This window comes from Pteropus alecto, unplaced genomic scaffold (genome assembly GCF_000325575.1).
Source record: "Pteropus alecto unplaced genomic scaffold, ASM32557v1 scaffold103, whole genome shotgun sequence".
Taxonomy (NCBI): Eukaryota; Metazoa; Chordata; class Mammalia; order Chiroptera; family Pteropodidae; genus Pteropus; species Pteropus alecto.
In genome coordinates this window covers 14,148,790-14,174,260 of record NW_006436288.1, presented here as the reverse complement: position 1 = coordinate 14,174,260, position 25,471 = coordinate 14,148,790, and the positions used below count along the sequence as shown (strand labels likewise).

The 25,471-nt window shown below is 36.2% G+C and overlaps 1 protein-coding gene and 1 pseudogene across 2 annotated transcripts in view; both read right to left on the bottom strand.

Moving 5' to 3' along the window:
* FGD4 (FYVE, RhoGEF and PH domain containing 4) overlaps positions 1-25,471 on the bottom strand; it is a 170,463-nt gene that overhangs the window by 44,664 nt on the left and 100,328 nt on the right. For both annotated transcript variants that reach the window (XM_025047420.1, XM_006912731.3), the window contains exons 2-3: positions 7,925-8,077; positions 1,361-1,544 (exon numbers count right to left, since the gene is read on the bottom strand). In XM_025047420.1, the coding sequence (XP_024903188.1) occupies positions 1,361-1,544; positions 7,925-8,077 (337 nt within the window). The remainder of the gene's footprint in view (positions 1-1,360; positions 1,545-7,924; positions 8,078-25,471) is intronic.
* Positions 22,477-22,595, bottom strand: LOC112480408 (annotated as a pseudogene).

Sequence of the window (25,471 nt, the reverse complement as noted above, 5' to 3'; positions counted from 1 at the left end):
GAATGGAAAGAGTAGGTTATCGCATTTTTGAAGTTTAGAGGACTCAGCCATTGGCATACCGACCCATTCAGGGGATTCATGCTCTGGCATGTACCCTAATAGATAGGGGTCGGGGCTCCCGTGCCTCCTTAAATTATGCTGTCACTGGACATGGCCCTGAAAATCTACAAATATGAGGAGTCGCTCTGTGCAATTGAATCAATTTGCCCCGGGAAAGAAAACTTTTAAAGTAGAATTGACTCATTCTAGTAAAGACGACTTTAAGATAGAGAAGGTATTACAAATCCTACTTTAGAGTGGGAGATGTTGAAGTTTAAATATTCATGATCCAAATTCCCACAACTGATTGGGAATGAAGACAGGCTTCTGAACTAATTTTCTCCAGAACTTGTTACTAAATGTAGTCTCATTTTAAATGAGGGACACTGTAGTTTTACACTTGGTTACAATTTCTAGAAGATTTTGAAAGCATTTCCAAGCTATGCTTAATTAAATAAGTAATAATAAATAAACAAATATTAAAATATTTATTAATATTTAACAATATTCAATAATCTTTGTTAATATTTAATAAGTAATAAAATCACTGCAGATAAATAAAATAATCACTTAATGGGAAAACATTACCCAATATCACACTGGAGCGAATTGAAATATGTGGCTTCAAGGATGAAAGTGAAGTTATATATATATATTCTGTTTAATGATATACAGACTTTTGGTGACATATAAAAATAAAATGCTTTTGATAGAAATTTTTAAACATTCTATTTGTCAGTGATGGGAATTCTAAGAAAAAACAATTGAGGGTCATATAAATAGAAAAGCAACTTATGTGAGTTTGTTTTTATCTTCAAGCGAGAAATATATAATAGTTCACCCACTGTTTTTAAAACATTAGGACTAAAGAATATATAACTATAAAGCCCACAGAGATGGGACAGCCCACTGGAGTCACATTCGCAAATATACAAAGTGAGAAACAAAGAGACAGAGACAACTTTCTGCCTTTCCAACCCAGATATCCACTGACGAACAGAAGGACCCACAAAGAAAAAACACACAGAGTGATATGCACAGATACAGAGGAATGAGAAAGAGCATATTTATAAATTTATATAGCACACAAAGTGATATAGAAGCTGGTGGTATAAGTGCTGCACCCAGGTAATGTACAGTAAATGACAATTCATATAACGGCAAGAATAAATATATTTTTTTAAATCACTCTTTCTGAAGGCCTATTAAACCTAATGGAAGAAGACATTTTTGATTTAGAAAACTTATTGACTCCATCATCTTTTTCAAAACTCGACTTTCGTCTTCCCTCTGTCTTCTCCCATTGTAAATTAGCTCTTACCTGCCTCCTTCAAAGCGACTGATGAGATCTGATACTTTACTGGATTTTTCTTTTGAGACACAAGAAGCAGAGGCAGGTTTAACTTCCTCCATCCTTTGTGCTGCACTAGATAAAGCTTTATGCCTGGGGGTTTGGTGTACAGTGGACAAAGGTGAATTCTGCAGGTGCAATGGCTTTGGAGGCACTGTAGGAAAAGAATTAATATAATTCAGTATTTCTTAACAAAAAAAATTCTGGTGTCCTGGATATAAAAATCTTCAGCATTATCAAACTTTTGTAAAGAAGTTTGTCAAATTTGTACTGAGCTTTAACCAAGGGACCTTTTTCTATCTTGGACATTTGCTCTGTGTTCTATGGAAATTCTATTTCCAAGATTCAAGTGGTTCTTTTAATTTTAGGTCATTTCAAATAGATATTAACCACCTAGGCGTCTACATAGGGCTACAGCATTCCAAGCTCTGTTAGAGTTAACATAACAGTTATTTATCTAAACAGAGAAAAGAAAGTGCTAAACATGAAACTAATTCCTAGGGATACACTGCTTGCTAAAGGACACATTTTCCAATAACTGAATAAATAACAAATATAACAGAATCCAGAAGTAAGTAGTTAACATAAAAGCCAACAAAACAACAACAAACAACAGTAATGTTGCAACTTCCCATTTAACCTAAGTACCTATCTCATTTGATTTTAGATAAGTGTTTTACTTTACAATCCTCTGAGGTAGGTACCATTTCTCATCCCTTCTGTCCCGGAAGGCTTAGAGAGGTTAAGTGATTGGGCTGAGGTAACAAGGCTAATCTGATTTTACAACTGGTATTCAGACTCTGGCTTCATCCATTATCAGCACTGCTCCTCATCATAAATCCAGTAAAAGGGGGGTATTAAAGTTCTATTATTAATGTCTGCTACATTAATAGCTGGTTTGCATTAATTTACCACACATCACGTTTACTAATAGGCCTTTCACTTAATTAACAGAATAGGAAAAGATCATTTCCCCAAATACTAAAATCTACAGAATTGCCCCTAACAGATGAAAAACTCTATAGATAAGAAAATATATCATAAGAGCTTAATTTACATTTTGGATAAAAGATTATAACATGTATGTGTTTTTCTATTACTGGTTTTAACAAATTAATCGAATCATGTTTTTTTTAATCTTTTTCCTAACTTCTGGAAGAAGGGTGGGGTATTATGTCTCTTTCTAATTACATGCCCCATTTTCTCCAGCTGGTTACCGTGGTTTTCAGTCAATTCATCTCTTTTATAAACTCAGTTAATGGTTGTCTGATGCTCACTGGCCTAGATCTCATCATTTTTGTGCAACTTATCAATTCTTACAGAGAAAAAAAAATGTGTGTGTGTGTGTGTGTGTGTGTATATATATATATATATAATCACAATGAGCTACAGGTATAACAATTAATTCACCTCATTACTTTCAACACAAATGAGAAGACGATCTCAATAAAAATAACATACTTCTTTTTATGAAAAAGATATTTCCCCGCAAGATATGCTTGGGGGGAGTTAATATAGTGTCTATTGGGAAGGAGAGGGCTTATGTAAGTGTGATATTTATTAATCTTAAGGAAATATTTCCTGTATAAAATGTATACCAAGATAGTAAACCAGGACAATATCCCAACAACAAAAAAAATAGTTTTAACATTAGGAGTAATTTCAACATTTCTAACTAGAATGTTCAAAGATGAATCTGAATATGTTCTTCACAATTCCGTGTGCAAAGACTGTTATAAAATAATTCATCCTAATCTAGAGTTTGCTCAGTAAACATTTATTTATTATGTGCCAGAAATAGTTAGATGCTTGAAAAACTCACATAAAATAATATGTATCAGCCAATCAGTTGCTCAAAGATGACTCCAGCAGTCTTTCCCATCTCAATTATGCCTCTCTTAAACTGTTTCATAATGCTGTGTATTTTTGAAAGTGCTTATAATAAATTATTATGATTATTAATTAGCAGTATTACTAAACAGATCAGCAATAAAATATTAAATACATTATAGATGTACGGCTTTTTCTTCCACAAGGCTAGGGTTCTGTAATAGTAAGAAACATATTTGTTTTGGTCACAACTATATTCCTAGTAACTACTTGCACAGTGCTTGACAAATTTGTAGAATACATGAAGGAACTAATTAATTGTGTCATCAAGGAGCTCATAGTCTAGAGGGGAGACAGTTTAATGATGTTGACAAAGGTGGACACTGTGTACAGTTATTTTAGATACACAGAGGAAACATCTATTTCAGCAAGATAGACAATCTAAATGTATAGTAAATTGGTAAATATACACATTTTAAATAAAAGCACAAACATTACAAGAATATGACAAAAATCTTGAGTGGTACATAAATGGCTAAAGTGTCAGAAACATTGTCTTGGAGGAAAACAATGAATACTTTGCTCAAAGGATATAACTGACAAGTGAAAATTATTCTTTTCTCTCTCTCTCTCTCTCGCCATTTCTATCTTTCATTCATACTATGAAGGGTTAATGTTTTGAAATCCTCTCTGAACATCTCCTGGGTGTCCTATCAGCCCCTCCAGTTCATTATCACTAGAACAAAAGTTACTACTTCTTCCTCCCCACACTCCACAGCCCAAAGAATGTAAATAGGAAAATTAGTGTGCCACCTTACTAATAATCAAGGAAATGCAAATGAAAACCACAATATGATATCACTTCAGCCCCATCAGATTAACCAAAAATTTTAAATCTGACAATACCAATTATTCAAAAATGTCTAACTATGTAAAGTAATTATTAAGAATGAAAAGGGACACTGATTGCAGTTTAACTTTGAGGATGACTAGTACATTTCAACTATTGCGCTCAAAGTTCTTAAAAGAAAGAGAACTATTAGCTTTATTTGCTAAGAAAGTTATTTTGGATTTTGTCTAGTATGGAAGGAAATAGGACAATATTAAAAGTGGTGAATGAGAAGAAAGACTTACATTTGAAGTTGCTCACTAATTTGTTTGTTTGTTTGACTGGCAGGGTTGCTATGAAGTGAATGAACCATTGTTTTCGAAAGCAAGGGAAAACAAGCCCTGACTATTGAAGGAACCTCTTTCTAAATTCACAGGCTCCGGTTTAGATTAAAATGCAAGCTTATCTTTAATTTAAAATTTAGCTCTTTTATCCTTCTAAAAATTTTAATTTTTCAAAAATACTTACTTATCGGTAATTAATAAACACAAACATAAACCTGATATTGTTCCAGACATATTACTATATATTCACCACTTATAAAGTTATTCAATGTTATTTCTCCTTTTAAAAAATCACCAAATTGTAGCTATGATCTTATTAGCACTCCACATGAGAAACAAACAAAATTTAATTATGAACTATTTTTTGGATCTAGATCAGATTTTCACAAACTATTGCTATTTCAGGTTGGATAATTCTTTTGGATCAGGGTGGTGACCTGTGTCTTGTAGGATATGGAGCAGCATCCCTAAGCCTCTCTCTACTTAGTAGATGCTAGTAGCAACTCTTACAAGTTTTATCAAGCAAAAGGTCTCCAGACAATACCAACGGGGGATTGTCTCCAGTTGAGAACCACTGATCTAGAATAAGCATCTTCAATTAAATTAAAAGTACATAATGGATCTTGAAGCCTCAGCAGCTTCACAATTCATTATTTGTAAGGGATTTGCAATACAGTGGGAATACAGATATCAGTGTGATGATAATCTCTTCCTCTGCATAGGAAGTCCCCATTAGCATCCCCTTTCTTTCTCAGCCTTAGTCATCCAGATGTTCTTCAGGGTTTGGGGAAATGATAAGTAGCTTCTCTCCACCAGAGTATAGGGAACACTTATAATTGTCAATAAGTCAATAAGTAGTACCCCATCTATTTGGCAGTTGATCTCACAATATCAAGATGTGTAACCTCACTTCAGGGATGTTGGTCTCTTTATGGCACACATTCTAAGTTGTAAACAAAGAACATCAGAAACAAAGGAAGTGGAGGAAACATGATGGAACAGGGATTCATTCAACAAGTATTCCTGAAGGCCTGCTATGTTATATGCTAGGCATGGGGGAGGTGGTAGTGCAAAAGACAGGAAAAAAAAAAAAAAAAAACCCAACCTGGATGTGTAAAATAAATAGTAGGTCAGATTGTAATAATAATAATAAAAAGTAGGGTTGGGGAAATATGAAATGACCAAGTTGAGTTAAAATTTTAACTATAAGGTCCAGGGAAGGGCCAAAAATGAGTGAGAATATTTTGAAAACAACGTATACTCTATGTAATTTGTTTAATACAGTCATGTACTGCCTACTAATGATATTTCAGTTAATGAGTAATTGCATGTACAACTGTGGTCCCTTAAGGTTAAAATAGAGCTGAAAAATTCTTATCGCCTAGTGACATCTCAGCCGTCATAGCGTCATGGCACAATGCATTACTCACATGTTTGTGGGGATGCTGGTGTAAACAAACCTACTCTGTTGCTAGTTGTATAAAAGTATAGCACATACAATTATGTATAGTACATAATGCTTGATAATGATAACAAAGAACTGTTACTTGTTTGTGTATTTATTATATTTTTATCATTATTTTAGAGTGTACTCTTTCTACTTACAAAACGTTTGCTGTAAAATAAAATGCTTTATTATGCCGCAGGCAGCAGCCTCATATTTCTCGTGTTTATCACGTCTCTTGATCGCCTCATTTTCTCTTCTGCTTGATTTAATCTCATGTTGCTCTTTGTACAGTAAGATGCTGTACAGGCTTGTAGCCTAGAAGCGATAGACTCTACCATTTAGTCTAGGGTTGTAGTATGTTACACCAGCTAGGTTTGTAAGTACAGCGTATGATGTTTGCACAACAATGAACTCACTTAATGATGCATTTCTCAGATTGTATCCACATTGTTAAGCAGTACATAACTATATCTAGAAATATTCTCTGTAGTTATGTAAAATTGTATCTATGAACCTATATTCAAATCAAGATAATAAGTAAATATGTGTTTAAGTAGCAATATGTTGACTTTAATATAACTACAAACAGCAGAAGCAAGATCAAATGTTGTCTCCCTAAAGAATATGATTATTTTAGCACATGGTAGCTCAGGAACGACACTGCTATAATTTATCTTAATGAACTATGAAAAACAATGAAGTAATGCAATGATACTTCCAAAAAAAAGGCTTTATAAATAATGAAATTCTTGCTTTTGATCTAGGCAATTACATACAATTAAATTATATTCACTTTTTATATTCTTACCCTGTTTAATCTTTGTCAACTCAGGTCTAATGAGCAAGATGGAATTTTGTATTCTGCAAATAAATGGCTTAATTAAATCATGATCAAAAAATTTCTCAATTTCTATGTTCTATTCACACATGGGGAAGAGTATGATTAAAAGAAAAGGTTATAAACTCATGAATTGGCTATTCATTTGAATCACCAATTATTTCATCTTGCTTGATAGCCATACCTCATATCACCACCAATGTAGCTAGTAGTAAGAACAAAAGGAAAATATCCCATAATGTGGAAGATTCCATTTTAAATCCCTTTTAAGGGTCTATTTCACAAATCCTTAAAACATAAGAACTCTAAAAAATAACACCAGCTCTTTTATAATGCATTCTCTATAACACTTTTTCTCTTTGCAAGAGCAGGAAAGACACCAAAGTGAATACAAAAGAAACCAAACAGAAATTGATTTTTCCAGAGTATAGTAATTCTACAAATGTCCATTACTGTTCTTGGCTGAATGTTCAGCATTCAATGTACATAAAAACATATTAGGAAGAAACTGCACATTAAACCACAGTGGAGCTTAGTTTTATATTACATTTTAAAAGGCCTTGCTATCATTTAAATTATAATTTTGTTCTTCTCCAAGTTAATACACAGTTCACTAGAAATTTATTTGTAAAAGGAAATGGTCCCTGAACAAAACAGATTCAAAGATTTTCGCTATTTTAATTGTTTTACCACGTGCTGGCTATTCCATTCCTGAATGGAGGGACCGTTTACTTTTAATTTCTGTGGATGACTTACTAAGAAGGCTTTTCAAGCCCAGGTTCCTTAATATTGTAAAAATAATCTTCTTGCTAAGCATGCTAAGCACTGTTTTATAATGATCTGTTTCACAGACCCTTTGACATCTAGCAAGTCATAATGACTTCTGACAGTATTTCCAAACATATTCATTTGTTACACATTTACTACGCAAACAGTAAGTTAGGCCCTGTACTAAGTCAAGCATCATTCTTGAAGAGACCACACACAGTCCCCTTAAGGGGACATGTAACCAATTTCCGCAACATAAAGAGAATTGTGACAGAAAAAATGTATAATGTATTTTAGGAGCAGAGCAAATACCCAACTTTGTTTGAGAAGGTTCACAAAGTAAGTTTTCTCCTAAACAAATAAATGCACACAATTCCTTTCCTTGGTAGCTTAAAACTCATTTTTAGTGGTCATCATTCTTCTGGGTAACCTTCACTGATAAAGTACCAACCTGTTCAAAAAACCCTGATCAGCGTACCTTGTGGCTTTGGACTTGCGGCTGAGTGTTTCGCTGGCGTTTTTCCATTTATTCCCTGAGCCTCTTCATCAGATACATTCTGATCAACCAGTGTGGTTGTGCTGCTTTTCAGAAACGTTGGAACTCTAGTGATCTTTGGACAAGTACTGCTACCTGGAAAAGTTCAAGAAGAAAGGTCAGGTAAATGCAGAGGTGAAGCATAGCTATGTCTTGTGACTTAAATTTCTTCTAACTTCATAAAACAAAAACAATCACAGTTACAAAACTAAGCACAAAAATTCTTTTCTCATGTGTGCTGGCCTTGACAAAGAGTTTTCTTGGGAAAGATCTCATTCCATGTGCTTGAGAAACCTTATGATGCAGGCATACTGAGAGACTTATTTTTATGTGTATGTGCGCACGTGCGCGCACGCGCGCGCGCGCACACACACACACACACACACACACACATACACACACATACACACATACACACACACTCCCTTCCTTGCAGGGCCACAGAAAGGGCAGAAGGCAGCTGCTATGATGCAGACCAAGCAGGGTAAGGAGAGGACCAGAGGGCCCCAGCACTAATCTGTTAAAAACATTCCTTTCCAGCATTCAGTCAGTGAGCAACTCAAAAGAACAAAGCAGGAAAGCACTAACATGGCAGCTGACCTAAAGACTCTATGAGAATAGCTCAATTAGAAAGGAATAAATAAACACACCACTCTCACTTACTAGCTTACTCAGATTCCAATATATATAAATGAATATCTATGTTTTCTAAAAGAAAAAATAAAAACCTTGAGATTATATGGATAACACTGTCACATATTTACAACTCAAAAGCCCCAAATATGCTTTAAAACATTACAATACATCATGATAGATAGATGGAGAATAGGTCTATTTTTTGTTTCTGACATAAGTTAAATGTTGAATTTCAGAGACTTTTTAAGAAATCACATGCCAATGTTTTCTCTTTATACGCATATTAAATTTCCGTTTCTTCTAGTTGACATGGTGATATTAACAACAGTCTGGACCTTGCTTAGGAGAAAATAAAATTTCTACCACTAAATAAAAGCATGCCATTTAAGAAACTATGATTTGCTTAAAAAACAAAGAGTTTCGTTTTCACAGAATTCAAATATCTATAAAAAGAACTATTAGAGATAAAACGCCTTTATTATTTAAAACAAGAAAAGCTAATAAAACCTAATCAACTAGGTTGACTAAAACAATTCCCTTTTAGTTCAATTGATTATTAAATAATATTGATTAAACACCACATTACTGCTTTATTTTCTGTGCTCTCTTTAAAATTTGTCTTGATAAAAGAAATTTGAAAAGATATTAACAGTTTCGAATATTGTCTAAGAAGTTATTAGAGACCCAGCGCTAAAACAAATGAAATAAATGACACCATTCTGCTAAAATGGGCTGCCAGCTGGAGTAAGCATTATTTTGCCAAAATCTTGGCAAAGATTTATGGAAGATTATTTGACAGGATATTATTAAAATTATAAACAGAAGAAAAATAAGTTCAAATTTTTAAATGTGTGATATTATCTTCTTTCTTGGAAAAACTGTGTGAATTAGGCAAAATACATCCCTAAAATCTACTGCATATTATCCAACCACTTAAAGCCTTTTTAGGGGCATGAGGGTGTTTGCTCCACAGTGATCCTAGGAATGGTTTAGTAATCCCACAGGCCACCTGTTGGGGTCTAGTGAAGGACAGCCTTGGGGCAGAAACAGTGAAAAACCACAGCCCCGCTACAAATCAGAGGCACTCTCCTGTGACTACAAAAAAATGAGACACTGTGAAAGCAAGAAAGCAGCTTTAGAGGCAATTTAAAGCAACAAAACTATAAAAAGTCGGCAGCTAATAGGTTAAATGAGGAAACAAATTATTAAATTGAACCTTAAAAAACAGATCGCCGTTGCTATTAAAAGGCGAAACGACTTTAATAACTAGCCTATTTAGAAACAAAGCATGTCTTAAATGAATAACAATATGAAATTGAAAACTAGGTACTTAATTTCTGGAGAGCAAACTTTCAAGTAATGGTGGGTTTTACAAGTGTCATTTATGAGCGAATATCTCACATGAATGTGCTGAAAAGCCTTCAGTAAAAGGTCAACTATAAATCCATTTTCTTATAAATCCATTAAAGTCACAATTACAAATCTTTTGCTCATAACAATGAATCTATAGCCAGAAACTTAATTTCAGATCAGTGTTTAAAATCAGTCTCCAAACTTTAACCAATATCACAAAGCCTGAAAATAGGGTAAAAGATAGAAAACACATTCTTAAAGGTTTTTTTTAAAGTGATGACAAATATGTTCAACAGAGACTATATATGGCTGCAAAGCTAAAAATATTTACTATCTGGCCTTTTATAGGAAAAGTTAGCTGAACACTGGTCTAGGCCAAACACATCAAGATAAAGGAAGATTGCCTAAAAGATGCACTATTTCATTAAATACTTCATCTCCTAACAGCTTAGATACTAGCAATAAAAAGTTAAACTTCTTTTTGCTTGTTTATGACTGACTCAGCCTACTCACATTTGGAGACAATCCTTATTTGGGTGCCAGTTGCAAAACAGGGAATTGAAATCAAAATTGTATCCAGATGATCCACTCGTTCGAGAAAATTTATATTAACTATACAAGCTTTCAGATTCCAATTTACCAAGAAAAACCAGAAGGAGTGATTAAACAGTTATCTTGGACACAGATACAACTAGTCACATTATGTTCACATTGGGGAAGGAGTCTTAATTATATACTGTCTTTTTTTGAGAAATAGTCATCTTTTCAGCCACTGGTCCTAATCATTTTGAATTCTTCTGTCTTTGGGTTACTCACTTATGCTTTCTGGGTCTTATCTCCTAAAAGGAATGTCTAGACATATGCTAACCATAGGGGCTCCTCAGATATTCTAAAATACTCTCAAATAATCCAACCTCACCTTTGACTGCATAAGGCCCCCTGTTCCAACTGGAGAGGGTGCCCTTACGGCTTAACTTTTATTTATCTGTCTTCTTTTGCAGGACACTTATGAGTGGCAGATAAAACCTGACTGATTTAGGGTGATTTTGTTTCCTATTTGCAAAACTTTAATGTTGGGCTGTTATGTTTCACCAAATCATCATTGAATAGCTCTTTCGCATTTTAAAGTTGAAGTTACTCTTTGGGCATCCATTCCAAAGCAAGGCCCACTCAGTTCTCTGATTCTTCAAGCCTGATCTCTTGCCATGGTATCCAAGACCTCAGATCACATTTTTATGTCCATACTGCCTCACCCATTCATAACTTCTCGCCCAACTGCACCAAGTCTCTAGCCCAGAAGATCTCAATGGATTCCACCCGTTGGGACAAGGGGATCTCTTGGATTTAAGAACACAGAAGTAGTTTTCTAGGGGAAATAATCTTTTCAGTAGTACATTGTCCAGAAGTAAAGCGATACCTTAAAAAAATAAAACAACTTTATTCTGAAATAATTTTAAAGTTACAAAAGAGCTACTATACTCAGGTTCCAGAATTTAGGCTCTTAAAAAACTAAGGTATATTTATCAAAACCAAGAATTTAATATTGATACAATACTAAACCGCTGATTTCATTCAGATGTCACCAATTTTTTCATAAACATCCTTTTTCTGTTACAGGATCCAATCCAAGACATCATGCTGCATTTAGTTTTTATTGTCTCACTCAGTGTACTCCGATCTGTGAGTCACTCAATCTTTGTTCGTCTTGCACTTTTAAAGGTCAAGCATTTTGTAGAATACTCCTCAAACTGGGCATATATGTGCAATGAAATATTATTCAGCCTTAAAGAGGAAGGAAATTCTGATGAATGCTACAACATGGTTGACCTCAAGTCTATGAGGCTAAGTGAAACAAGCCAGTTAAAAAAAATAAAAATACTGTAAAATTCTACATATATGAGGTACATAGAGTAGTCAAAATCAGAGACAAAAGTAGGATGGTGGTTGCCAGAGACTGGGGGGATGTGAGAATGGGAAGTTATTGTTTAATGGGTACAGAGTTTCAGCTTTGCAAGATGAAAAGAGTTCTGTGGATGGACAGTTGTCATGACAGCACAACAATGTGAATGTACTTAATGCCAATGAACTACACACTGAAAATGGTTAAGCTGGTCAACTTTGCTATGCATTTTTAACATATTTAAATTTTTAAAATTAAACAAGCATCTCTACTAGGATGTCTAAGAGCTATCGCACACTCTGCATATCCAAATCTAAGTTCCTCATCTCCCAACTCTCACCCAAAACCAACTGCCTTCACAGTCTTCTCCATCTCAGTTAATGGCAATTTCATCTATGCTTAGGGTGACAAGCATCCTCATACTCCACATCCTATTCATCGAGAAATTCTGTTCACTCTACCATCTACCACACCACCTCCACTGCTATTATTTTGGCATAAATGACCACAATCTTTAACTGGATCTCAGCAAGACTCTCCACCTGGTCTCCCTGTTCCTACCCTTGTTCCCGGTACAGTTCATATTTTCAACCAGGACCAGAGAGATCCATTTTATAACCCAAGTCAGATCATGTCACCCCTGTGCTTAAAATTTTCCAATGGCTTTACATTTCACTCAGAGTGAAAACTCAGCTCTTTTACAGCGGCTGCAGGCTCTGCGTGACCTGGTCTTAGTCCTCCTACCGATGACCTCAGTGTCAGTATTGCCCCATTGCTCACTCCACTCAATCACACTAGTCTCTTTGCTGTTCCTCAAATGGGCCACACATACTATAGGGCCTTAGGTCTAGCTATTGTCAATATGAGCTACCCTGCCAACTCTATCTAACATAAGTGCTACTCATCATATTTTACAGATTTTTTTTTCCCTAAAGCACTTATCGCTGTCTAACAGGCTACATTATTTTGTTTGTTGTTTATTGTCTGTCTCCCCTGGTTAGAATGTAGGCTCTGAGAAGGCAATGATCTTTGTTTTCTGATGTACCCCAGTGGCATCACTGTCATGTGTAGGCAGATGCTCAACAAATATTTGTTGAACAAATGAATTCTAGGTACCTGAGGCAAGTTCCTCTTCATTTGTCTTCATTCTTGGTTGCTATTTCATGAGAGATGTTTTCTAAATTCCAACAATAACAAAATATGTAGCTATTTTAGAGCCCATTCTATATAAAATTCTAAACATTTCCATTCTTATCAAAATTTTGAAACATTCAAGGTTATTTATACACAAATTCTAAATATCCAGAAAAAAACTTGTACCCAGGTAATCTTCCTTACAACCCAGCAGATTTCTAGACATCTGGAATTACGGGATCCAGATGTTTGTCTTGACAAAAACAGCAGCAGCCAAAAATCCCAGCAACTGAAATGTTAACATTTATTATAATCTGTAATTTTATTTACAAGTACTAGAGTCACTAACTAAAATGCACTATAGGCTGCCAATGTTTCAGATTCATCCTCTGATGCTACCTAAAATTACGGAATGTTAAACTGTCAGGAAAAGCAAATTGCTGGAGATCTTTAAAGTTCAAAAGCAATATGAAATCAAAATAAGCCTTGAAAGTAGGAAACTACAGATATTTAACATTTTTAAAGGTTCCACAGTGGAATGGCACCAATATAATGCATAAGAAGGTAATTGTTACTATTATGTCATTCTTAAGCAAATGCAACGTGTATGTATGCAATGAGATAAAAGAAATGTGCAGCCTCTAAAAGCACAAAAATAATTTGTTTACAAACTAAAAATATTTATTTTCCTTGAAATATGAAACATGCTCCATAATTATTTACTGAATGAATTTTTTTTTGCTACCCAGAAGAGATGAAAAGGATAACAACACAATTTCTAAAGAATGCTTATGTCTGTGGTCCCTTAAAAGTTTGAATTCCATTGGTTAAACTGAAACACCTTTCACTAAGCTTGTCAGACTTTCAGTTTTGAGTAGGTGCTCACAGATGAGATCCATGGCCATAATGCCTGTTATGTTGGAGACTACATATATCACTACCATTTGAACGTGGGCTCTAGGGGTCTGAACCCCTGCTCTTCACTATCAGGGTGACCATTTGTTATGTACCATGAATCCCTGCATAGAAAGTTGTTAAAAGTGTACTTTCCATGATGACATCTGGATTGGTACTGGGACCGGCTTAGTCAATGTGTTCTGCTGTGCCTTGGTTTGGTGTTATTTTAGTTGGAGACTGAACTGCCTCCAGCATCTCCAAGTTGGGAAGGGAACCGGAGGTAGCTTTCCCACCCCCAACCATGCACACTAACAGAGGTTCCCCTTTTGGCTACATTCAACTAAGAATGTTAGTCAAGATTACAAAAAATTCTTGCTATTAAAAGCACAAAAATTACTCTGTAGCCATGGCTAGAGTGGAAGGTGGGGGTTGAGAAAAACCACAAACAATTACATGTGTTTCTCTGTGTTTACTTGCAAAGGGTGGCTCTAGTTGACATCTTTGAGTTGGAGGTTCATAGCCTGCTGTGCTTTATCTGATACATTGTTTCTAATTTATAGCAACACCCATTTTCTTGGTTCCTTCTACTGATAAGCATAACTAAGTGGGAGAAACTGGATCTTAGATTTATGGAAACACTCTGTGTTACTGTTGTGCCAGTGATGAGAAATGTCTCTGAGAAGCTGCCTATTCATGCAATCAAATAACTGCTGGGTTTTGAAGCCATCGCACTTTTGCCAGAACCTAAAATTCATGAGTTTTAAGCTTTGATATCAATAAATATACCACAAAGATCTCTAGGTATGTTACTGTGCACATGGACCTGATAACTAATGTTAGATTTCCCTGATATGACCATCTGTATCAAAAGGGCAGCTCAGATGCTATGCACATGCACACCTACACAGCTTTCCTTGATCTCCAGAAGCATGTCATCTGGCTGTTTCTATGCCAACTGTACTAGTTATTGTATATTACTAAGTACTAAATATACCCTTACAGCAATTTAAACATTCTTCAGTGCACCTCAGTTATATAACTATCATTTTATTTGCCTAGGTTCAAATCCTGGCTTTTCCATTTACTAACTGGGTGACTGACTGACTTTCCATTATTTATAAGTATATGGCCTGGTCCATCAACCATGAATCTCATATTCACTAAAGGTGACAACAATGTTAGTAATAAAAAAATGACGTCTGACATTGGGAGAATTCACCGAAGCTTAATCCCAAATGATTTAATCATATTGTTCACTCTTTATACCATGACTGTAAATATGTGTCTTGGAATCAAGAAGCTTTTTTCATTTTTCCTCCATTTGACATTTCTTCATTTGATATTAATCACAATTGCTGGTTTTGACAATGAGTCATTTCCAGAAAAGCACATTTAAGTGTTTATGACCTCTTAAAGAAACTCAGTATTTAATTTTAAGAGCTCTCATCTTTACTTCTCCAAAGTACATGCTGTCCTGTAAGGACTGAGGATAGCTAATAATCAACTGCAAAGAGAGTAATAAAACCTATCAAACGTCTACTTGATTCCACTGTTTGTTGTTGTTGTTGTTCCTACTTAAACGTATTGAGTGATAACTCTTTAATTAAAAGTGCCAGGTACCCTAATTATTGAGGACAGGAGGACAAATAAGACATAATCCTCACCCTCATGTAATTCATGGTTTAAAGGGGGAATGAGATGTACAGTTCCATAGGTATGTGGAACACCCACCTTCCCCTCCCACCACCACTCCTTGCTAACTGTGGTTAGAAGCAACTGTACCAGTTCACGCACAGGGGAAGAACCTGCACTGTGGTAATGGCTAAAGGTAACAAGGAGAAATGGCTGTGGAACATACTGAGGTGAAAATTGGTAGAGGACTGGCTGAGGGAGGGATAGAAAGTAATAAAGAATGATGCTTACTTAGGCATCTGACTAACATGACATGGAAACAGTACCTTTCACTTTAAGAATGCAAGAACAGCTTTGTATATGGTAAGTTTCAAGAGCCTGTGAGACTGTCTAGAATGAACAATTTGCCCTGCTATTCATTAGGTTCAGCCATCCCTAAACACTCTATCAGCTCCATTTTTCAATCACATTATTCAAGTTTTCAGATATATTCCCTTTGGTATTTTCTTTACAATATCAGTCCATTGCCTTTTAATGGAGGATGGAAAAGCCTATTTGCCTGATGCAGAGCCAACTGTACAGAGGTTCTGACTTTTGGGGGTGGGGAGGGTGTGGGCAGGCTGTCTTAGTAATTGTGGATTAAATTATTTCCCCTTCTTTCTGTAAGAACTGATATCCTTAATTTTACTTATAGTAGTAACAAATATCAGTTAAATGATTAGGCTGGAGAGAGAAAAAAGCACCTACTAAGATCCTGAAGAACAGTTTTTGGGTGTTGGCTGGTTCCTTCAGGACTACGCAGAGTTCAGAGCAGCCCGTTAAAGAGCCCAGGTGAAAAGTCACACACTTTCACAATCTTCACAGCTCACGCCACATGCCCTAGGGAAACTTCTGCCAAAGTGTGTTCTGTGAAACAGAGAACTACTAGCAATAGGATCCCTCATCTTCCCCATCCACCTCCCCCGCCACAAAGGATCATGATTCTATATGAAAGATGTAACCTGCCAAATTCACGGTTTCATCTTCTACACTCAAGATGCCAGTGAGCATATTAGAGGCTGTGAAAAGCCCTGTAGTAGAAAAACCTTTTTAACTTTGAACTCAGTGTGTGGCCAGGAAACCTTTCCATCATGGATTAAGTACAAGTCAATATCTCGTGGAGCTAGTGTGTCTTGGAACGCATTTTGGGAAAAGGCGCCCCTCGGGACTCCTTCCCACGTCCTGTCAGCTATTGCTTTGGCTATTTCCCACACTTCGCCATTTCCATTACTGGCATCTTGCTCCTGACTTTCCGATAATCACCTTGGCTGCCCTCATGACCCTGGATCTCAAATTATGAACCAAAACTCTGACCTGCCCTTGGATTTTGGACGTGACCCTGCTGCACCCAGCTTTGAGGCTTCACAATCCCACAATGCGCTGGCCACAAAAGCTGCACCAGGGGCAGGCCCAGAACGCTTGGGTTCCGCTTGTGAAGCCTAAAACTGAAATAGCCTTTGGCTTAAAAAAGTCAGGTGAAATCGCATTCTATAATTCTGCCAGTCCACTGTCTCTCTGTTCTCTCTACCTCCCTCCTCCTCTCAGCTTCAAGTCCACAGCCTAGCAGACTTGGAGGCATACAACTCCGTAACACAGAAAAATCTCCAAGGGGACTTCTTAAAGTGATTATAAAATGAAATGTGAGGTATGATAAATAATTAACAATGCAGAGAAGAGTCATGTGTGAATAATGCAGGCAGTTTTATTTCATTGAGACAAGTATTTTAAGAATGTATGTATTTGCTCCCTTTCGCCAAGGGCTCCACTGACCACTACAAGTATTATAGTGATCTTAAATCCAAATGAATTGAAATATTGTTTTAAGAAATTAAACACTCTGAATGTAAAAGCACATCACTGGCCTTTCATTCTGCAGAGTCTCAAACAGACATAACTGTTCCTTTGCTCTGTGACCTCTGTGGATTTAAACCCCAAGATCAGGCAAAAACAACAACAACAACAAAACACTTTACTTGATAAGAAGCTTGACTTCCTTCTGAAGACTTATAACCCATATACCAACAGGATATCAGAACAGGGAAAAACAACTAGTTTTCAAAATTGCCTTTTCTCTACAGATTTGTTCTGTAGACACCAAGAGAAGTTTGTATAAACACAGTGCAGTGCAAGCTTCAAACAGGGATACACAGACGCTAAGAGACATGTCCTTGAGTTACATATACCCCAAAATATTTATCCTGAATGTCCCCAAAATATTAATAATCATAATTTGGGATTCCACAATGCTGCAAAACTTACACTATTAACAACAAATTTGCTTGCAAACACTACTAATGTTCTTATTACTATTAGTAATGATGGTAGTAATACAATCTAATGACATTTGTTTATTCTGTGCCAAGCATGTAACTATTTGCTCCTCTCAAAAATCCTATAAGATAAAGTAAGGCAAACATTTTTATGTCCATTATAAAGATGAGTAAACCGAAGTGGTGTTAAGGGATGAGGCTGATGTTTGATGTCACATCTACGTATAGTTCGTAAGTATCTCTGGACAGGGACTCTAACTCATAATCCTTTGGCTTTTACTCAGCAGGTAACCAAGTGATTAGAATATTACAGCTATTTGCCCTGACCCTATGCCTCTATTCCAGCCAATACGAAGCAACCAAAAGCTTCAAAATACCCAAGATGACACACACACACAAAAATCCAATTTAAGAAATATGGGATAAAGATGTGAATCTGGATTTGGGGTAACTAAACAGATCAAGGCAGAGTTCCAGACTTCCTTGCCTCTTCTCAGCTATGAATCTGCTTGCTTGTTCTTCGTTCTTCAGATTTCTGATCTCCTTGCTCTACTGAGGCCAATAGGGCCTCTCCATTATAGACTCTTACACATTCTCTCCAGAAACCAATGGGCATGTTCCCATAGGTTCACTCCATGCTAGTCTGGTCCTAGTTAGCTCTGCACATGGCTGTCAATTCTGCTCAGCTTAACCCAGACCTCTTCAAGAAGAGGTCAGAAAAGACCTCATGAGGCACTTTCACATAGATCATACCACATTTCACCTTCAGCATCCATAAAAGGTATGTAGGACAGCTATCCACATATTATAGTTGAGGAAAGTAAGGTTGATAATGGGGTAAAGCCAAGAGTTATACCATGGCTTTTGATTTCAAGGTCAATGCTTTTTCCACTACAACTGTTGTCAGGCCCGCTGTGTTTTGCACTGGAAATGGGCTTGTGATCTGGAGTTGCATTTCCAGTATCTCTAGAGCTGTGAGGACCCACCAGTATTTGCTCCGTTTTGCCAAAGACTCCACTCACTATGTACAAGCACAATAGTGATCTTAAAATCAAATCAATTGAAGTATTGTTTTGAGAGACTACAAATACTCTTTACATCATTAACAAAACCCTAGTCACAAACACACGTTTAAGAAATACTTTTGAGTTTTTAAATAAAGGCTTAGAATTTGCTCTAGGAAATTAGGACAATAACAAATGTCCTCAAAGCGAATTAAATCTCTATTCGCTTCAAGAGCTCTACCGAATCCAGCAATTATAACCTGCTACAGACCTCTAAGAACCAAGGTGCATTTCTTCTCCATAGCTGAAATATATGCTGACTTTTCCCCCTATTGAAAGACTAGTTATAAGGGTGGGCTGGAGATAAGAGAAGAAAGGTTAAGAGTTGCACGAATGCATTAATTCAACAAGCATTTATTTAGCACCTTACAAGGATCACTGACAGGATCAGTAAGTGCCAGGCACTGTGCAGGATCAGTTAGAGCCTCAATTTGCTCTCAAGTACTAAGATTAAAATGCTCCTCAATCAGAGGACTGCAAACTACAGCCCATGAGTCCCTCTGTGGGAAGATTAAAATATACCTGAATTGAATGTCTGCAATCCACAGCTCACAGGCCAGATTTGGTCAATAAAATTGTATTGGAATACAGCCACATTCATTCTTTTACATATTGTGCATGATGCTTTTCACTAAATTGTCAGAGCTGAGTAGTTGAAACAGAAACCATATGGCCCGCAAAACCTAAAATATTTATAATCTGGCCCTTTACAGAAACAGTGTGCAGAACTTGACCTAAATAATCAAGGCAACGAACCATGGATTAGTGCTAGAAGCGCTATAACACTATTCTTATATTACTATACAGTAGTATATTAGTACTATAATTTTCCAGAACCAGTCTTGGTTCTGTCCCCAGTTAGGAATGTGACCTTGGGCAAGCAGAAATCTCTAGGTTTCAGAGAACTCATTGGCAACATCATGGCACAGCTGATCAAGCACATCTGGGCTTACAGCTGACTCTAGAGTGTATCTGTTAAATTAACACTGTTATAGGGCATGATCTTTAGTTTCTTATTGGTTTAAATCCCACATGCCTAGTGTGCTATTCATTCAGTTCTCTTTCTAATATTTTTAGCAAAAATTATCTTCCCCAGCTATCTACTGCATGTGAACCAGAGTCAACAGGTCATGCTTCTTGGTCAGTGATTTTCAACCATGAATCACCTGTGGAGCTTTAAAAAAGAAAACTACAATACCTGGGCTGTATCCCAAACCAATGAAATCACAATCTCTAGGGGATGCGGACCAGGTATCACTGTGTTTTAAAGCTTCCTAGGCGATTCCAACGTGCAGTCAAGGTTGAGAACCACCATTCTTGGTGTCATGTTAACAGGCTTGGAACGGATTGGTATTTGCAGTGGAAGGTGTATGAAATGAATTCTGTGATTTTAAACTGTTAAAGTTCCACCAAAATTATATCCTAAAATGGGGATACCATGATGACTTAATAAAATTTTAATAGACATGATTTAGGTTCACAGCATCAACTGACTCCTGTTTAAGTCACAGACAATACTTTTATGTCAAGCATGAGGCCCTCCTCACCATGTGGTAGGTAAAGTATGATTCTCTGATTTTAGAATCCTCTTCTAAAAATAACCTAGACATCCTCTGGTTTATATGAACAGCTACCAATTAGGAACCTTGATCATTCAAAATAGGGAGATTGTTTCTGACTGATGGAGTATAAGTATGAAAAGCTCTGCAATGAAAGAAGAGACTTCTGAAACAATAAAATTTAAAAATGTTATTGACTCTATAAACTCTGAAATAAAAACAGATGTAAGAAAAGAACTTGAAAGGCAAAAGATAGCTGTTGTTTTTTTTTTTTCCTAAGAGCTATAGCCAACTCATTCACTCAAGATGTCTGGTTTATAAATTAACAGAGTCTTGGCTTTTTCTCTTCCTCCTACCCACTGCCAAACTATTTTCCATTTATTCACAATAAATTTATCCACAGACCCAGAATGGAGAAAATCAAACCGGCCAATGTTTCATAAGGTTGGAAAAGGATATTGCTAAAACCAAACAGAATTGTTTTTAACTGTCTTAATTGCAAGCAACCCAGAACAGGCTACTGTTTATCTTCACAAAAAGGAATATACGTGCTTTTCATAAGCAAATCTTCTCTGACCCTGATTTTCATTAGTTCTGTAACCAATTTACTGTTATTTTTCTGAACTTGACTTATCTAAACCTGATTCCCAGCAGCTAAAGCATTATAGCCTAATACTCTGTAAACTAATTTCTATTTCTGCCTACTTCATATTGCCTATTTAAAATTACTGGTCGATGTCCACTTCTCAGTCCACTGTCCTCCAACACTTGGTTTTGCATTTATTGACACTGTTCATTCACTGTTCAAACCTAAACTTAGTTCCATGTCAATAATGGAGAAAATGAACTCTACCAAGTAGGAAAAATTCCTTAGGGCCAGCCAGTCCTTCATCTCGAAAGCTAGTTTATTTTAACCGCACCAATTTTATCACTGTAGTCCATGGCCAACCTGCTGTGAAGAAGGAAGGCTATGCTTATCTGGGAAGTGAATTTTTTTCCCTAGGAGAAAATAGGGTGGATTAGAAAAACTATAGGTTGAAAGGGCAAAGTTACAACATGATCACTTACTTCCTTTGTGACCATGAGGAAGTTATTTAACTTCCTTCTAAGAGCAATTTTTACTGCTCTAGTGTCATTGTTTAGGTACTGGTCACAGGTAGGTGGATGTAGATTTCCAGATGCTTCTATTTGACTGGTAGCAATTTTAAAAAACATATCTGACAATATAGGTGGCTTTCTAAAAAGGGCTTGCTGACGGCCTCTATTCTTGTCCCAATATTCCTTTTTAATTTGATACTCTCCCTTTAAGACAAACAATAATACAAATCCCATTTTCCTAAAATGTTAATATTTAACAGCTTACGAATATTAGATATTTGCTTTCCTTACTCCTTGCTGTGAAATCAGACCAGCAGGCCTCATGTTTTTCCCCTGGTTAGATTCTAGACCAGAAGCACAATAGCATTGTGTGTTCAGCTTCTAACAGTGTAGGGGATTGTTTCGGTCATACAAAACTTAAACAAATCCTGCATCTAGCTTATCTTTTTTTTCTTTCTGTCTGACAGAGGAAGTTAGGAAGAAAAATAAGCCAACTCATCAAAATAACCACTTTGCTAATTCTGAATATTAAAACTGCTTTATATAGTCATGTTTGGTTAAGTATAATATGATTGCTCCTACAAAGAAAATGTTATTTTATTTGTTCAACGATGAAGCCAATCTTATTACTCCCCCTCTTAAAATCCTTTAATGGAACTGCAGAACCTGCAGGAGAAAAAAAAACCTAATTTGCATAAAGGATCCTTTGCTATCAGACATCAACCTACCTTCATATCTACCTACTCAAGCCATGCACCCCTAATGTTCTAGCCACATTCTAATCTTCTCTATTCCTGGAACACATTTTTATTTTGTTTTATTTATTTTGTATTTTTAGGTGAGGCAACCCTTGGTTGACCTCACAGATTACAAGGATCTTGTCAGCTTACAATCCCTTATTTTTTATTTTTTATGCCTACAGCATCTGGTCTTCCTAGGTGATCTCCCATCCAAGTACTAACCAGGCCCAACCCTGCTTAGCTTCCAAGATCAGACGGGATTGGACTTGTTCAGGGTGGCATGGCTGTAGACTCCTGGAACACATTATACTCCTATTCTGTGTCTCTGTCTGTTTTTACCTGTGTTGGTTCCCTTACCTTGATAGTCTTTCTTTAAACACATTCCAATGTCATCTTTTTTGAGGTCATTTCCTTGATTCAAAATCAGTTGCCCTTCCCTTTCTATTTCTAAACACATATTTTGTACCTCTACTGTGACATTTGTCATGCGCAGTTACTGCTTTTAGATGTTCATGGTGGAAACAGACTTAAATATCTTTGAAAACAGGAGTATTAAAGGTTTTAGAATCGAGTCCAGTAAACAGTTATATTTCCTGTTTCTCAGCATGTCTCATTACCACTGTCCTATGTCTAATAAGTTAATCCATCTTGGACTAAAAAGGTATACAAAATATCTTCTTTGCTCAATATTTTTGTTCACTATTTTGCTAATTTATACTCTAAAGTAGCAACTCTGATGGAAGTCATTCAAGGAAAAAATTTATTGGGCAATGTTAAAAGAGAAGAACTGATATTCCATGTAAATTGGTAACTCTACCAGTTCAATCAACAGTCATTAGAGGGCTCATATGTACAAAAATCTCAAAAATAGTCATTTCCACGTTGTATATTCCTTTTTACTATATACTCGAAATAGATGTCATATTTCTAAGAAGTTGTGTGATCTAATGTGTCATTATTATTCAGATCAAGCATGTTATCATATAGCAAATAATAGTTCACAAAATTTAACTGCTGGTACAAAATTTTCAATGCAGGTCAATTTCCAATTATCCGGATAAACTTAGAAAAAGATTGTATGAAGTATAAATATCTAATTCTCACATTTTAATCCATGCACTTGTTTTCTACACAATTCAAGTTTTACAAGAACTCTTAAAAGGAAACATATTTATACTTCGGGAGAATTTCAGAGTTAAATACCTTACACACAGGAGAAAAAAAGTGGGGGAGTACACTCTTAATACATAGCAAAACAATTTTTAAATAATTTTCCTACACCTTCCTACAATTTTCTCCAAGCAGACAAACTGTTCCCCAAGTTTCTTGGTCTCGCATGCCACAACTTCTCCCATCCATTTTCTTCTCTCCCAACAGAGCCCCAGAATTCATAATCCAAAACCGTTTTTTGAGCCTATCCATAGACTCCAGTCTCACTACCTACCCTCCTTAGTCACAGTACTTTATAATTGTGATCAACTCAGCTTCTCGGGCCAATGGGAAGAAACTCATTACTGAGATTCTGCACAGCAAGAGAGACCAGAAACTAATAAGCAGAATATTTACTCTTTAAAAGAGAATTAAGGGGAAGAAATGGAGAACCCTATAAATATTTATAATTTGTTACCTTCTCTTATATTCCTGTTCACTTAGCTTTAAATTTACAAACTGAAAAGGTCTATGAATATTAGAAATGTATCCATTCATACAACAAATATTAATCAGGTACTCAGTATATATCAGTTACTTTTCTAGACCCTAGAGATACAGCACTGAACTGTGCAACAATAACAACAAAAATTTACATAACGTGCTAGATGGTATAAAGTGCTATGAGGAAAATAAAGCTGAGTAAAGGAGATAGAAAGTGCTGTTGGGTGAGGGACTGCTATTATTTATAAGGAGTTCAAGGAAGGCTTCCCTGAACAGGTGACAGTTGAGTAGAGACATGAACAGAGTGAGGCACACAAATATTTGGAGGATTAGCATTTCAAGCAAAGTATAAAACTACAAAATCCTAACAGGAGCGCAGATGATGTGTTCAAAGAGAAATAAGGAAGACAACGCAGACGAGAATGTGCAGGGATCATACCTGGCACTGAGGTCAGAGAGCTAACAGAAAGGGCCTTGCATAACACTGACAGGACCGAGGCTTTTTCTTTGAGAGAGATGGAATCCACTGAAGGGGTGCGAGCAGGGGAGTGACGATTCCCTGTTTTCTGTTTTTAAAGGAGCACTGGGGCTGTTGGGTAGAGAACAGACCTCACAGGGTCAGTGGTAGATAGGAAGCTACTAAATAATCTAAGGAAAAGTTGAATGTGGCTTGAACCAGGGTAGCCGCAGTGGAGGCATAAGATATGGTCAATTTGATATCTCTTAAATCAGGATTTGTTTACAGACTGGATGTGTAAAAATATTCAATGAAGACGAAAGTGTTTGGCCTGAGCATAAGAAATAACTATTGTTATGTAATGACACGGAGAAGACTGAGATCACAATGACTTAGGGTTTTTATTTTTTGTTTAAAATTAAAAACAAATCTTGTCTGTATTCATTTTCTAAAAGGGAGAAAGAGTGGTTTTCCCCAAGTCAGGTTTTAATAATCACCATGTAGAATGACCAACTTCCATGACTAATACTATTTTTCTTCTCAAAGGTGTTTTGCTCTGCCAGCTTCAACATATGACCAACCAACTACAGACCTGGCGTCAATCATTAAAACACACACACACACACACACACACACACACACACCTGATCTAAGCAGGGCTTAACAGGCACTGTGTTAGGGGATCAGTCAGAGAACATATTTAAATCAGGATGAAGACCTTTAAAAATATATTTCGGACCAATGAAAGTTCACTCCCTATTTTATAAAGAAGAAAGAACACAGAGAGTAGAGATGATTATTAGAGAGTAGATCAGACAGGGGGGCAGGGATGGATAGGTCTCCTAGCACCTAGGAAAAGGCCATTTTACTTTTGGGATGAACATTGTTCTCATGTTTAAGGAGAGTTGGTCAAATTTAAATCTTAATCTTGGATTGCAATTTACGTTACATAGAGTTTGAATGAATACCACAGGCCATGTTATCATCCCTACGAAGACTAAACGATACTTCCTATTGAGTCATTCAGCATATTATTTTTCACTGTTCATTTTCATGTG